The sequence below is a fragment of the Eurytemora carolleeae genome, unplaced genomic scaffold (assembly GCF_000591075.1).
Source record: "Eurytemora carolleeae unplaced genomic scaffold, Eaff_2.0 scaffold1413, whole genome shotgun sequence".
NCBI lineage: Eukaryota > Metazoa > Arthropoda > Copepoda > Calanoida > Temoridae > Eurytemora > Eurytemora carolleeae.
In genome coordinates, this window is record NW_019397299.1 from 31470 (window position 1) to 46732 (window position 15263).

Here is a 15263-nt window from a genome sequence, read left to right on the forward strand (position 1 = left end):
TACTATGGGAAGGGTACCCCTGATTATATAGACTAAATCAGAGACACCCTGTACAGAATGGATAGTTACTATGGGAAGGGTACCCCTGATTAGTTTCTGAGTAATCAGTGTACTGCACGGAATATTTAGATTAAGGTTTAAATCTTTGAAACAACTTTTTCAATTATAGAAAACTTATTTCAAGATATTGACCCCAACACTAAAGAATTGTCAGGACCCCCTCCTGGGGCGGGGCGGGGATTTTTTAGACCGATTTTGTAATAGTTAAATATTATACATTTTGTTTCTCTACAGGGGTGACTCTGTCGTATTATTAGTTTTTCGATAGTTTTAAAATACACTTTTGATGAAATTACTGCAATTCGATAATTTGCTACAGTTGAACCCGAAATAAGCCATACATCGAAAGAATTTATCAAATGTCGTATTCTTCACTTGATAATGGAATGTTGTAGATATTTATTTTTTTTAATTAAATGATTATATGAAGCTCTTTAAAACTGTTCCCGCATTTTCTTGGCTAATTATTCATTTTGGCAAATACTGTGATTTAGTAAAATAACATAAAATAAATTGTAAAGACGACATTTTACAAATTCTTTCGATGTATGGCTCATTTAGGGTTTAACCCTATTCCTGCTGGGGGGGGAGGTCAAATTGATCCCCCATTGTAGTTTTTTTTACATAGCTCAAAAAGTATTGGTCTGAGGCTGTGGAAATTTTCTGACTTTTCCTACATACCCAAAGCCTTCCCTTTAGGCCTAAAACCGGGCTATAATACTAACTGCCTGAGTCCTCAGGCACACTGCCTGAATGACTGCTTTTTCCTGTAACAAACTAAATCTTTGTTTTGACCCACTTCCACTTGTCAGATTTTGATAAAATTTAGCTTTTTGGAAAGCTTTTGACATAAGGAAACGAATTGCACAAGTTTTGCGATAAAAATTGCAAATTTTTGCAAACAACCTGTCGAAGGAAATTTGCACATTTTCAGTTTGTCTTGATTAAAAATCAGGTTATTTAAAATTTTGCAAAGATTTTTGCATATTTGAAATGGCATGGTCAAGGGCTTTTCAAAAATGTATAGTTTTTCATTTTTTGGAAAGTTTTTTTTTGCAAACATTTTTACTATATAACTGGATTTTGCGATAAAAAATTCAATTTTTGCAAATTTGCAATTTTTTTTGCAGATTTAAAAGTAGAGCACAAGAGCTTTCCAATGATGTATCATTTGTCATATTTGGCCATCAAAAATGGGATTTAGAGGGGGGGGGGGGGTCAAATTTACCCCCCCCAGCATATCCTGGTTTTCAAGTACCCCAGCAGAGATAGGGTTAACTGTATGAACATTTTTATTTTTATTTTTTTAATCTTCCTGGTGTATAAAATTGTATAAGACATTGAACACCAATTTCTTTATTTCTTACTTTTAAATATGAGCCCTGACTTATATTTTGGATAATACAAGAAATATATCTTGAACATGATATCTAACCTAACACTATCTCTAAGGGGTATACACCATACAGATATGGATAACGTCGCTTACTATATATCCAGATATCTACAAGGTTTTAGTTCTAAGTAGTGCCAAAAACATTTAGGAAATTTTGCAAAAATTTTTCATTTTTTTGTCAAATCTAGAACTATTTGCAAAATATTATCTATCAAGTATTTTTATGCAAAATAATTTTTATGCAAAATAATTCCTCGATGAAAGTAAATAAAAATATGTCCCTCATGATTATTAAAGCCCGAAATAGAAAAAGTAAAAAAACAGCTGAAAGCTAAAACATTTTAAACTATTCAAAAAAGTGTGGAAGGAGAAATATTAAAAAATGAACCCAACGTTGCCCAAGAGAGTTAAAGTTATTTCCACCGTCGTCCGCCCGTCCGTCTTTTGTCGTAAATTACGATTTTAGATATTTTTCTTGTTAAAAGTGGACCCACTAAACTAAGAATCTCAAAACCAAACTAAGAAAATTCCCATGGTCAAATTTAAATCAAAATTTAAGTCTTATCGGTCAAGGGGTTTATGAGTTCAGATCGGACAAACAAACAAACACCATAACAGTGGTTACAACTTTAAATATATATTTACTGTTTAGATATAGTTCTGTACCGAGAGGTGTATCTGGAGAGAGCTGTAGAACTACCCTGTAATATTACTCCATCCTTACCTGCTGATAGAACTACATTGGTTCTCTGGTTTAAAAATGATTCTCTGACACCTTTCTACACGTAAGTAGCATATTGAACTCCTCAAAAAAGGATATTTTATAAGACAAAAATGTTTATGGTCTATTTCTTTAAATTGTGAGTTACTTTGATTGTAATTAAACAATCACGCCAAAATAGTTTTTGTTCTTTATATCTTTTAGTTTTTCTTGTAGTCTTGAAGTTTTAGAATCAGATCCAATTTTTATGAGCAAAGAACTAAATTTTATCCAAATCTTTGCTCCGGGGCAGGGTTGATGAATGTTACTTTACGTATACAGGAGACAGGTCTAAAAATTATCTGATTGTAAACAAACCAAATTAAGTAAACAAATTGACAAGGCCAAGGCATTGTTCAGCTAGGAATATTAAGCCTTTATCACAATATTTTGGATATTATAACATTTTTTTTTAGAGAAACACCTAAAATGTATATACAAGAAACACACTGAATTAACCTAACTTCATAACAAAACACAGATTTCTTTTAAATTTCTGTATCTGTTTAAAAATGACAAATTTATTCCATATTTTATCGTGAATTTAGCAAAATATTTCAGTTTTTGTCTCTGGCAAAACTAAGGTTTCAATATTGGAAAAACAAATTGTCAAGTAAAATTCAATTCTTTATTTTTCATTTTGTAACGAAAAATACTTACTAAAATATGAAAAACTAAAAAGGGAGACAGGTTTTGTTAATATTTTATTGCAACCTGGTTATTTCGACATTTTAGTTTAATCCCGAAAATCAAAAAGTATCATGAAAAAAGTGCAATTCTAAACAATCAGCATAATTTTATTGCAAAATAATATTTTTTTTCTAAAAGAAACAATTTATGAAATTACTTTTTTCCCTCAATTCTTTGTTGTTGTTTTATTATTATATTTCTTTTAGAAATTGTTCCCTTATTGCAAAAGTTTTGTTGCTTCTAGTTTCGCAACTTTTTCCTAGTTTTTCCTTCTCTTACACAACTTTATCAACTCTAGGCATATTTTATATTCCTTTAAAAAAAGAAAGTGAGAACCATAATGATTGTCTATAACATGAATATTATGTTTTGCCGTGCTATAATGAAATTTACTATAAAGTGGTCATAAGTGATGAAGAACACAAAAGTTTCATTAAATTCTAACATAGGAAGACTGAACAGTTAGACTAAAGTTTGATTTTTAAAGTCAAACTTCTTCTTCTTCAAAATTTTATTAAAACAACAACGTAAATATTTTTATAACATGAATTATTAAAAAAAATCAAAGGGTTAACACTGTGTTGTGTATTTTAATAAAAGGTTCTTATTAAAGTTACAACATCAAATATACATAATAATCCTAATTGTCGTCTTACTTTTTCACAGTTGTATGGGTCTCAATGTATATAAATAAAAATGTGAATGATTGGATAAACAACATCTGTTTATAATAAGTGTAATTTTAACATTATCATTTGTGATTTTTTAGACTTTATTCTTAAATGTTGTTGAAATTATATCCTTAAATATTTAACAATAATGAAAACTGAAGAAATTAAATAGATATAGAAAATAAAAAAATATCCCCATCCATAAAATGAATAGAATGTAAAATGTTTATAACGATGTTTTCGCCATTTTCGTTGTACTTTGAAAGACGTGGAACATAAATAAAAACATTTAAAGATTTTCAATAATTGGATCCAATAAATATATTTTCCATAATGGACTAGCACTATAATTGTTTTTTCGTTTCGTTTGAATTAAACTTGTTTCATGTCAAAACTGGTTCAAAAATATGCGGTTATATATTTCAATTACTGCGCAACGTTGTTATGCAAGGGGGGTGGAAGTTAGTGTGGTAGTTTGAATTTATTTTTTTTTAAAGTTAAGTAAATTTAGAAGTTAAACCATGAAACCGAGGTCTTTTTGATGTGAACCTATAGAATCAATTTTGCCCGCACGTACAAGCAATGATACACGTAAAAAAATATTTGCTAAAAAAGAGTTTTTATGTTGCATGATTACATGCTTCATACTCTAATCCTCTCATTCTCAATTGCAACTTAATAGAGTAACCCTTTGATATATCGTTGACACCATTACATTAAAATAATAATTTGCTAAGATCGGAAGTTTTGTAAAGTATCGTTAATCTTGAAAGCTTGATCTCGATATCAAATGTGGGCACAGTTTTATATTTAAGGATCAATGCTTAATTCCTATATTAAATTACTCATGCAGGATGTGACCCCTACGATCTATCGAAGTTGTTTAAACTAATCCGCAAGTCTGCATACGATTGAGATCAATGATTCAAAATCCTTTTTTCAAGACGAAATTATTGTTCTTGTGATATAATTACTTTCTTTGGTTTAATAAATATTTGTAATCCGCGACGGTATCCCATTAAGGAACCGACTTAGCTTTCAGCAGATTATTTAGCTAAGCTACTCTCAATAGAAGGGATTAGAACTAAGAAACATAATCATAACTATTATTATCAATATAGTGCTGATGTTTGCACAAAACAGTGAATGCGGAAATTATATATTTTTTGTTTAGGTTTAGTCAGGAAACATGAAGATTAATATTAGTGCATATATACATTACAATACAGCTATATATACATACATATCTATGATAATCAAGGCTTTAGTGACGGCTTAAAATTATTTTAATTAATCGCCCTCTAACGTATATTCTTATGAAAAAAAACGTATTCACCCCCAAAGTAGGAGTTTTGAACGTCAAATTTGCGGTCAAACTCAGGATTTACAGATCTTTAAAAAGTTTAATATGTCTCAAATGAATCCGAAAGAAGTTTTCCACAAGACTGCATACTCAGTTCAACTACTTTACATAGCCGGCCACTCCCTTAAAGCTTTGTTTTTTACTTAACGGATATAAGTCTGAAAAGTTTACCATTACATTGTGGGTAATATACTTAGTAAATCCCTAGCAAGCACTTGCTTATATAGAAAACTGCAACATTTTTGCAGATTTTTGCAAACTTTGAGATTGTTCACAAATACACATTTGTTAAAAACTTTGTTCATGTATTTTTCTTTATATTTTTATTGTAAAACTTTATCAAGGAAATTAGAAAGACCATAATAAGCTGTAAATTATAAGCATACAAAATGGTGGAGTGTACCCAGTTTAAAATACAGGATATTCTGGATATAGTTCTTTTTATCAGGATATAAAATGTTTTATTTCTATTTTCAGATATGACAGAACGAAGAACTCGACAAATCCGGTTCATTGGACGGATCCTAAAATAGAAATAGCTAACAGGAAAATATTAAATTGATAGTTTTTCAAAAAAAATATCATTGTTGTCTTTAATGATCTCTGGTTGAAACTTTTGAACAATAGACAACGTCTAAACTTGGCACTCACAACAAAAACTTTCAATTTGAAGGAAAATAAGTCCTTAATCTGTTCACATTATGGTTTCCGTTTCCTCAAAGGCAATTTTTTTGATAAATTAACTTTTAAATATATTTTTCATTATTATTATTATCAATTTTCAACAAAATTTGACAAACTTTTCTGAAATTAAATAAAATTTGTTTTGCACATAGAAACCCTTGTTAAAATCAACGGAACTATGCATTTCGAATTTATGTGATCTCTTGGTAGTATGGTCTGTTTTATATTGACTGTTTGACCTTTGATGTAAGAAATTGTGTAAAGCAAAATAAATAATTTTTGATCAATAGCTACAGAGCCCAAAAAAATTAATTAATACTTAAATATTATATCTTACATTCTGTTCTATATTTAAAGTTCGTTAAAAGTATTCTTTAAAAAAAAATAATTTTTATTTATATTGATTTAATAATATATGAAGGAGTTTCTTCCAAACAAGCTCAGAAATGGCCCACTTAGTGGTACAGGGTGTACAGCTAGAGGATATGTCAGAGTACAGGTACAGAATTAATAAAGAGTACAGTGGGTACATCTAGAGAATTTATGCAAAGTACAGGTACAGCATTAATAAAGAGTACAGTGGTACAGCTGGAAACGTATACAAAGTACAGGTACAGCAGTACTAAAGAGTACAGTGGGTACAGCTAGAGAATTTATGAAAAGTACAGTTACAGCAGTAATAAAGAGTACAGTGGTACAGCTGTAAATATATACAAAGTACAGGTACAGCAGTAATAAAGAGTACAGTGTACAGCTGTAAATATATACAAAGTACAGGTACAGCAGTAATAAAGAGTACAGTGTACAGCTGGAAATGTATACAAAGTACAGGTACAGCAGTTATAAAGAGTACAGTGGTACAGCTGGAAATGTATACAAAGTACAGGTACATCAGTAAAAAAGAGTACAGTGGTACAGCTTGAAATGTATACAAAGTACAGGTACAGCAGTAAAAAGGAGTACAGCTAGAGGATAAACGAATAATAAAGGGTACAGCGTAAACACTGTGCAGCAGAGTTAGTGTATGAACTTGTTGAAAAAGTCCTTTTTTGAAAATTGCTGTCCATGTATAAAAAAATCAATTTTTTTCTCAACTTAAATTGTGTAATTTCTCTGCTTGCATGCTTATCATTCGAAATAGCACAATTAATAATTTGCACCAATTCTTGGAAAACATTAAACTTGTTTTTCTCTCCAGTTTCTCTTGTTACTCTAGTTCCTCTAGTATCTATTTGCAGTTTTATTTGGCTCCGATATCTATTACACCTTAAGCTTGTATTTCTAAAAAATGTTAAAACTTAACTCTAAACAGGCTTGGGGGCGGGCGTTTAGCGTCCCCCCCTCCTTTTGTTTTTTGTCCTAGCACTCTCATTTTTGACACTATCGCCGTGAGATTTTGTGACTTTTAATGAATAATAATTTAAAGGATTTTTTTGTTAAAAAATATTTTTTGGATTTATAGTGTAGGGTACAGGGCGGAAAAAAAGTCCAGTATGTGAAAAAAAATCTAAAATAGCACATAACTTGTTTGTGACTAAAGCTACAGAAATGCATGTAGAAACATGTGTCACACTTTGATATTTGTTTAAAACAAAACAAAAATATATTTTTCATTTTTTTACCCTTTTTCAGGCATTTTTTCCCACCCTCCCCAGCACCCAAACTATTAAGGTTATTGGTCTAATTTTTTTTCTTTGAGCTTGCCATGAACAATTGGGCTATGAATATGCATTTCAACCCTATAATTATTCTCTAAGGCCTACGCCCCCCCAGGCTATACATAGATTTAGACCCCCTGCCCCGCCTTTATGGGTTAAAAGTACTGTTGAATAAACATTAAGTTACCCTCTCTTTGAAGAGTTCCATTCACAACGGTATCCTTTAAAGCTTTGCCTGGATTTAAATTGGATTAGTTTCGATGGATCCAGTTCTCTGATTAAGTGGATTTATGGAGCCGAGACAATAAAGTCAATTGGGAGAGCTTTAATTTTTTCAAAATAAAAAAACGACGATATCTTTATAATTATTTATCCGTTACAGGAGGTATTGTTGTGAATCACTCATTTGGGGTCACTCCTGAAAAGATGAATTGGCATTTATAAATTGTTCAGTTTGCGCTAAATAGAATTTAATTAATTAGTTTAAACCAGGATTTTTACGATTATTTTTTATATTTTATATTTTTCTTTTGACAACACAGCTCTTCTGTCATATATTTCGTTAGAGATCTGTATTTTTGTAAAACTATGAGGACACTGTTCAGTTAGATGTTTCCATTTGAGGAAATGTTTTTCTGTTCTTCGTCAAACATTTGTCTACAGCACTAATGACTGTCCTACATTACACAACAAAAAGCGGTTCTGTAATATCATAATAGTCTCTCACTGGAGGTTCAAAATACAATATTTTCCTGTCGAAAAGGTTTTTTTTATCCTAGTCCTTCATAATTATCTGTATCTTTTTATCTTATATCCAAAATTTTCTTTTTTTCAAAATTTATTTTATCTGAATTCATTTATCTGTATTTTTTTATCCAAATTATTTTCTTCAGAGGAATTAAGTTTTTGCCACAAAATCTGTTTTCTAACCCCTACACCTTATTTTTAACTCTCAATTACGTGAGATCAAATAATTTAAGTTTGTACATTTCATTCAAGTTATGAAAAATACATTAATTCCCAATGGATTATTTGTTGTTAATGTAAAATTTGTATTATCAGATTTACGTTATAAACCGCAATACTGCGAATTGTATTTCTCCAGCCATTTTATTATGTTAACTTGTCATCTATATATAAATTTGGCTTGTCTGTCTGTCTGTCTGTTTGTATCCAATAAACGTCAAAACGATTTGCTCACGAACTATTTATAAATGATAAAAAAATAAATTTTTCTAGCTTTGCGTTAAAATTAATTTCTGAACCCCAGCTTTTAAAAATGTGTCAGAAGTACAGGAATACAGGCAAATATTTGCAAAATATTTTGCATAAACTTGTTGTATGCAGAAAGTATTGATATTATTGGTTTCCAATTGTATGCTAAATTAAGTATGCATTTTTCCCATTTATTGCAAATTATTTGCTGTTTAATGTTTTTAAATTTGTTTCAGATGCAGAGTTGATTTTGAACAACAACCCACTTTTATTCAGACAGTTTTTCTTCGTGTCATAGGTAAATACATTTAAAGTAAAATTGTAGTAAATTTTCTCCAGGAGACTCCACATAGAGTTTCTAGTGTTATATTTTTGTCTAATTGTCTAATTGTTTAATTCACAATAGTTCTTTTACCTTTGTGTCATCAAGGATAACATTTACCCTAAACAGGCTGGGGCACTGGAAACTAGTCAGCAGGAGAAGTTCAAATTTGTGTGACGTTGCTGGTACGGCTTTGTGACATCGTAGCTCCTCAAGTCTTAAGTTTATCCATATGTTTAGAGAAAAAATCGTATTTATTCGATTACATGTTAGTAATGCAAAACGTGTTCTTCCTTTCAAAATCTCTTCAATAAGAGGAGTTAAACAATTAAAATTTTAATCTTTCATGCATGTTACTTTAGCTTGACGAAGAAAAGGGGGGGGGGCGTTTGATATTTTTGTCAGGCCTGCCTCACACCCAAACTTTTAAAGTCAGCGATCTAATTTTTTTCTCAATGAGCTAGCCTCGAAAACTTAGGCAACCTTATACCTTAACTATAAGGCCTTTATCTGAGTTAGGAGGAGGGGGTGGAACACCTCCCTAGGCTTTACATAGATTCAGACCTCCAGACTTCACAGGGTTAAGAATATCTTTATTTTTTGTGTTTCCCATTAATTCATCCTGGATCGATATCAGACACAGTTTTTTAACCAGAATGAACCAGATAGAACCAGATAGAACCACATAGAACCAGATAGAACCAGATAGAACCAGAGAGAACCAGATAGAACCAGAAAGAACCAGATAAAACCAAATAGAACCAGATAGAACCAAATAGAACCAGATAGAACCAAATAGAACCAGATGGAACCAGATAGAACCAAATAGAACCAGATAGAACCAGATAGAACCAGATAGAACCAGATAGAACCAGATAGAACCAGATAGAACCAGATAAAACCAGATAGAACCAGATGAACCAGATAGAACCAGATAGAACCAGATAGAACCAAGTATAACCAGATATAACCAAATAGAACCAGATAGAACCAGATAGAACCAAATAGAAGCAGATAGAATCAGATAGAACCAGATAGAACCTGATAGAACCAGATAGAACCAGATAGAACCAGATAAAAAATTAAAACAGGTTTAAATGAGAAACAAATGCAAAACAGATTTAATTAATGGAGTAAGATTAGAGCTGTAGGAAAAAGGAAATAATTAAAAATAAAATTCTGTTTAATTTTGTTCAAAAATTAACATTTTGATTCAACGAAACATTAAAAGGACTGCAGAAAGAGAGGGTTCAACAAGTTTAAAGAGAACAAAAAATAATTTGAGCAAAGCTATAATTTTGAATATGTATTACATATGTCACGGTGGACTTAGCCATTGTGGGGTCAGTCAAATAGGCCAGAATTAGGCCGGGTACTGTAAAAAGTCTGAACATGCCATGAGAGTTCTCATAGTTAGCCCTCTCATGGACTAGGCCAAGAAAATTGACCCCTGTCGTATGTTAGTCTGGTTAGGGCGACGTACTGTACGACGTACTGTGCGCTGTTATCTGGTAGGCCGGTACAAACTGGGCAGGTCCTGTCCGAATTCAAATTTACTACGGCCCAGCGTGATGTATTCGTAGTACACTTGTTCTCATTCTTTTTGTGATAATCGTCAAAGAATTTCTTGCGCTTGCAATTTTAAAAAAGTTTCTAAATTTTCATGATTTGAAAAAATTAAAATTAGTCCAGAAATCTATGCAGACAATGAAATGTTGGAGAAGAATAAACTTGGACCTTACAGGCAGATCATCTATCTATATATCTATCTATAAATCTATATATCTATCTATATATCCATCTATCTATATATACCTTACAGGCAGATCATCTATCTATATATCTATCTATCTATCTATCTATCTATCTATCTTACTTTCAATCTATTTATCTATATATCTCTCTATATATCAATCCCTCTATCTATCTATCTATCTATCCTTCTGTCTATCATCTTTGATTGTAGTTTTGTTTTCCCCTTCTGTTATTTTGTTTTGATGAAGGTCTAACCGACTCACCATTGTGTGACATTTGACAATTTGAACATTTTTGAAAATTCATCGATAATAACAAGAACATCCGCAAAACTCCTTTAGTGTTATTACTCAAGGAATAATAAAAATATTAATAACATCAAAGCATAGGGTGCTTTGATGTTCTTATTATTGTTCAAACAATAACACAAAAGCAATTTTGCGGAATTTTCTGTTTTATTGGTGAAATTTCAAAATTTCGGTGCGTGCTGTAATGGTCTGCATGTACACTGACCGAAGGAATATCGAGTTAGCGGGTTTTAGTACCTTGAAAGTAATTATTTATTTTGAAATAAATATGATGTAAGTTTGTCTGATGTAATAAAATACAAAAAATCAGTATTTTATCCATTTAACGTCTACGTGTTTTTATTAAATAATCATAATTTAAAAACTAAAACTGAATTTATTTAAAACCCAAAAATATATAAATGGAAATAATATAAATCTTCAAAATCTCTTCTCAACTGTAGGACGTGCCCTAAATAGTTGTATGCATTATCTCCAATATTATAAAAACCTGAAAAACAAAGTTTGAAGGACCTTTATCTCTTAAATCTATTTATATCCTTTGAGAACTCTTGAAGAAAAGTAAATTCATCTTCACCGCAAACAATTCAGCTTCAAGTCAACTTAAGATGGAATTGGACGTCGTTTTCTCAAAAGTAAATTCATCTTTACCACTTGAACAAAACAGCTCCAAGACGAATTAAAGTGAATTGGGCATCTTTTTTCATCCAAAAAGTAAAGTCATTAGTATTAAATGTTTTTTTTTTTTTTTAAATTGGTGCATGATACATATAATATAAAGCTTGCAGGGGGTTTCGCTCCCTTCTCCTATTTCAATAGTGAAATGTGTAAAAAAAAAATTGTGGATTTTCGAAATTTAATGAAAATCGAATTTTGTCAGTAACTAATTTTGAAATTTTAATAATACATTAGCTGGGGTCATGTGAGATCGACTGTTCTAAATTTGGGCCCGTTCGGTTCAGTCGTTTTGCCGTTTATTGGACAAAAACAAACAGTCAGACACACAGTCAAGCAAAGTATATAAAGATATAACCTTCTATTTAATAAAAAAGACATTCGTGTGTATGTCCCCTATAGCTAGCCAAACGGCTGGACCGCATGGGCTGAATTTTTTTGTGAACACTCATGGGTAACATAAGCTAAAAAAAATTTTAATTTTTTTTCTTTAAAACTTCTTATTTAATTTTTTCAAATTTTTTTTTTCCAGGGGCACTGCCGGGCCCTTCAGTTAGTATACAATATATACAGATTACCTTACCCTAGCCATCTTTGAGAGAAAATTGAATGCCGTGTCATGAATTTGATGGTGACGGATAGAATAACAAATGTACAGATGAATCTTGGCAGGCTATGTACGCATTCCAATTAATTCTTGTCTAAAATGCATTTTTCAAACTATATATTTCCATTTCAAACAAACTTGGTATTCATTACTGGGGCCCTGCACTTGTAAGCCGATTCCATTTGCGCCTCATCCAATCAGGGTTCAGTCATGTGTTTCTTGTCTATTCTGAACCAATAGAAATAGTATGAACAACTTATATCTTTCTATCTATCTTATCATCCAATTATCAAACAAAACCAAAAAAAAGTCAAACTTATGGTCGGTTTACCCCTTATAATAAGATAGCTTTCTCTATTTCCCAATTTCTTTTCTATCTGTGTTTTCTTGTTTGTTTGTCTGACAGAAACATGATCCTGTGATTAGAATTGGAGACAACATAACTCTAACCTGCATTGTCTTAGGTAATTGTCAATTTACCTACTTAAATGATATACAAGGTGTTTCAGAAAACAGGATTGTCAAACATGAAAACAATTTGTTTTGAAATTTGAATATTTTACAATTAAAAAAACAAAACATTACAATTCCAGAATATCATATTTTTATTTAGGAGGTGACCCCTCCCCCAGTGTTCAATGGTTGAGAGACAAGCATATAATTCAAACTGAATCCTTCAGGTAACTTCTTAGCAATAAATACTTCGTTTGTGCGAGCCCCCCTTACCAAAGAAGTTGAAGGAACAACATCGTAAAATCCTTGAAAGTTACTTTTGTCATAATTTAAGTTTTCAACCAAAACAAAAACCCTTTTAATATTTATTTAATATTTAATTGATTATGCTGCATTTCGAATCTTTACAGCTATGGCGAAGCATACAAAAGCCAACTATGCGGAAGTGTATACAAGAATTCGTCCAGGGGGGCCGAAATGTTTCCTTTTCATTTTTTCTTTTCATGTCGAAGGGGACAGCACCCCCTGAAAATCAAAGATTTCCATGATCCATGGTGGCGAACCTCAACAGCCTCGCCTCTCCCCTCCCTTTCGAATGAATTCCTGAAACTTTTCTGAAAGTAAACAAACAAAGAAGTGTCATGGCATCTATGTAAATAATATATATCCTTCCTAGAACTATTGTATAAAAAGAATATAAAATTTAATGGTGGGATCTTGGCATTATTCATTTTTTATCTTTTATCACATTCCTTCCCTTCTATATTTTACCCTTGCATGCAATGCATGGATTGCACATAATTCCTCTGCATTTTATCATTTATGCAATGCATACAATGCGGAAAGCTGACAAAAGGAAATTTTTAAAAATTCACCATGCAAATGCGTCCAATTAAATAATGCTCATTCCCTGCAATTGCAATTTCGTTATTTTTGCAATGGGTGCAAAAAAAGATTTTGTATATCAAAAGAATTTTTTTTTAAAAATCCAATTCAAATTTATTTGTTTGTCATCTTTAACAAAAATGAATATTTAAGTAACAAAAATGAATATTTAAGTATTACAGTAAGACCATTCTTAAACAATTAGTTTATTATTGTAAAGAAAAAGAAAAAAAAAACATTAAATGAAGGAAAATAAGTTATTTGACATTAATATATGTAATCATATTTCAGGCCCTTTCCTGGCAAACTTGTAAGTAAATTAGAACTGATTGATATGAACAGAAGCAATCTAGGTAAGACATTTATAATTCAATAAAAATCTAATTAAATAATAAAGAGGCTGTGGCTGTAATCGATTTTGATTTCAAGGGGCACGATTTACTATTACAACCTCACACCCTTTAAACCTTGGATCAAAGATGAATGATATATTCTATTTTTTTTTTGTAAAAAAGTGACTTTTTCAGAATTTTAAACTTTTCAAAGAAAGAGACACAACAATCTATTTTTTTTTTATTTTTACTCAGAAATAGGTTTAAAGGACACCGTTTTATATCAGAGATGTTTTAATGTTTTAATCGGGGTAACTCAAAATTTCCCCTATAGTCCCTTTTCCAATATTGAAAAATAATATTTTTATAACAACTAAACCAGATTGTTCAATTTTTCATTCAATATGAACTTAAATGAACTAAACATGGTCTCCATTTTCAGAAACTACCAATTCAAATGTGTATAATAGATTTTCTTTGCAATAGAATTTTTTTAATTAGTTTCACTAAAGTTATATAAAGTATATTAATGTGTCAAATTGTCGGTATTTTTGTTATTATCCCAGGAAACGTAAAGCAATTGACAAAATATCTCCAGTTTGGTTTTGAACATTTCAATTTTCTTCAAAAATATTTTATTTACACAATAAAAATAATTAAGAAAAGAAACTTTTTCCAAACTAATTGTTTAATAGTTAGAGGTTAGCGTTAGCTTTTGGTTTTACCTCACAAAGTCGCTTTATATTTTTGTAGCCCTTACCATGTTGATTTTATTGAACTTGTTTCTAGCTTCAGTATAAGAGAAGTAATTGGCATGCATATTTGTTGAACCAAATTTTAAACAATGAAATATTAAGATACAATTTGCACAAATTTACAAATTTACAATTTGCAACCTTTTTTTATACGATGTAAATTTAGAATATTAAACAGAAACTGAGCACTTGTCTCAAACGCTAACTTTCTAGTCCTACAGTGAGATCTATAAAATTGTGGAATAGACAGAAGTTATATATTTGAATAGTCCAATAAATACAGGGAAAGGAACTGAGTTTTTGGCACAAACTCAAATTTTCTTGTCCCTATATCTTGGCAACCCAATGTCGTAGACCTTAGATATTTCAAACTATTAATTCTGTTAGGTCAAATAATCTAAGTTTGAAATATCAAAGGTTTACACCCACTGGTTGCAGAGATATAGAAATTAGAAAATTTGAGGTTGTGGCAAAAACTCAATTCCTTAGTTCCAAAACTAACACTTGGCCTTCAAGAGTATATATCTTTAAATCTATGCCGAGTTTAACAAAACTACACCATCTATTTATAAGAAACTATTTGTCGGAGCAAGAAATGACAACTTTAAACTTGCTTTCCATTTCGAACATATACCTATTTTGAAACAATTACTGCATTTCAGCTTTTGTCGCAT

General features: G+C 30.9%; 1 protein-coding gene and 1 long non-coding RNA gene across 2 annotated transcripts; both read left to right on the forward strand.

Annotated features, from left to right (window-relative positions):
• Positions 1-2108: 2108 nt before the first annotated feature.
• Positions 2109-8850, forward strand: LOC111713355 (uncharacterized; the record flags this gene model as incomplete). Its single annotated transcript, XM_023488207.1, has 5 exons — positions 2109-2241; positions 5418-5486; positions 6046-6123; positions 8734-8795; positions 8837-8850. Coding segments are annotated over 5 exons (356 nt in total), but the record flags the coding sequence as incomplete, so codon positions are not given.
• A 3736-nt stretch (positions 8851-12586) lies between these two features.
• Positions 12587-14704, forward strand: LOC111713356 (uncharacterized). Its single transcript, XR_002767676.1, has 4 exons — positions 12587-12628; positions 12778-12844; positions 13794-13855; positions 14692-14704. It is a non-coding gene; the product is annotated as an uncharacterized LOC111713356 (long non-coding RNA).
• Positions 14705-15263: the final 559 nt, after the last annotated feature.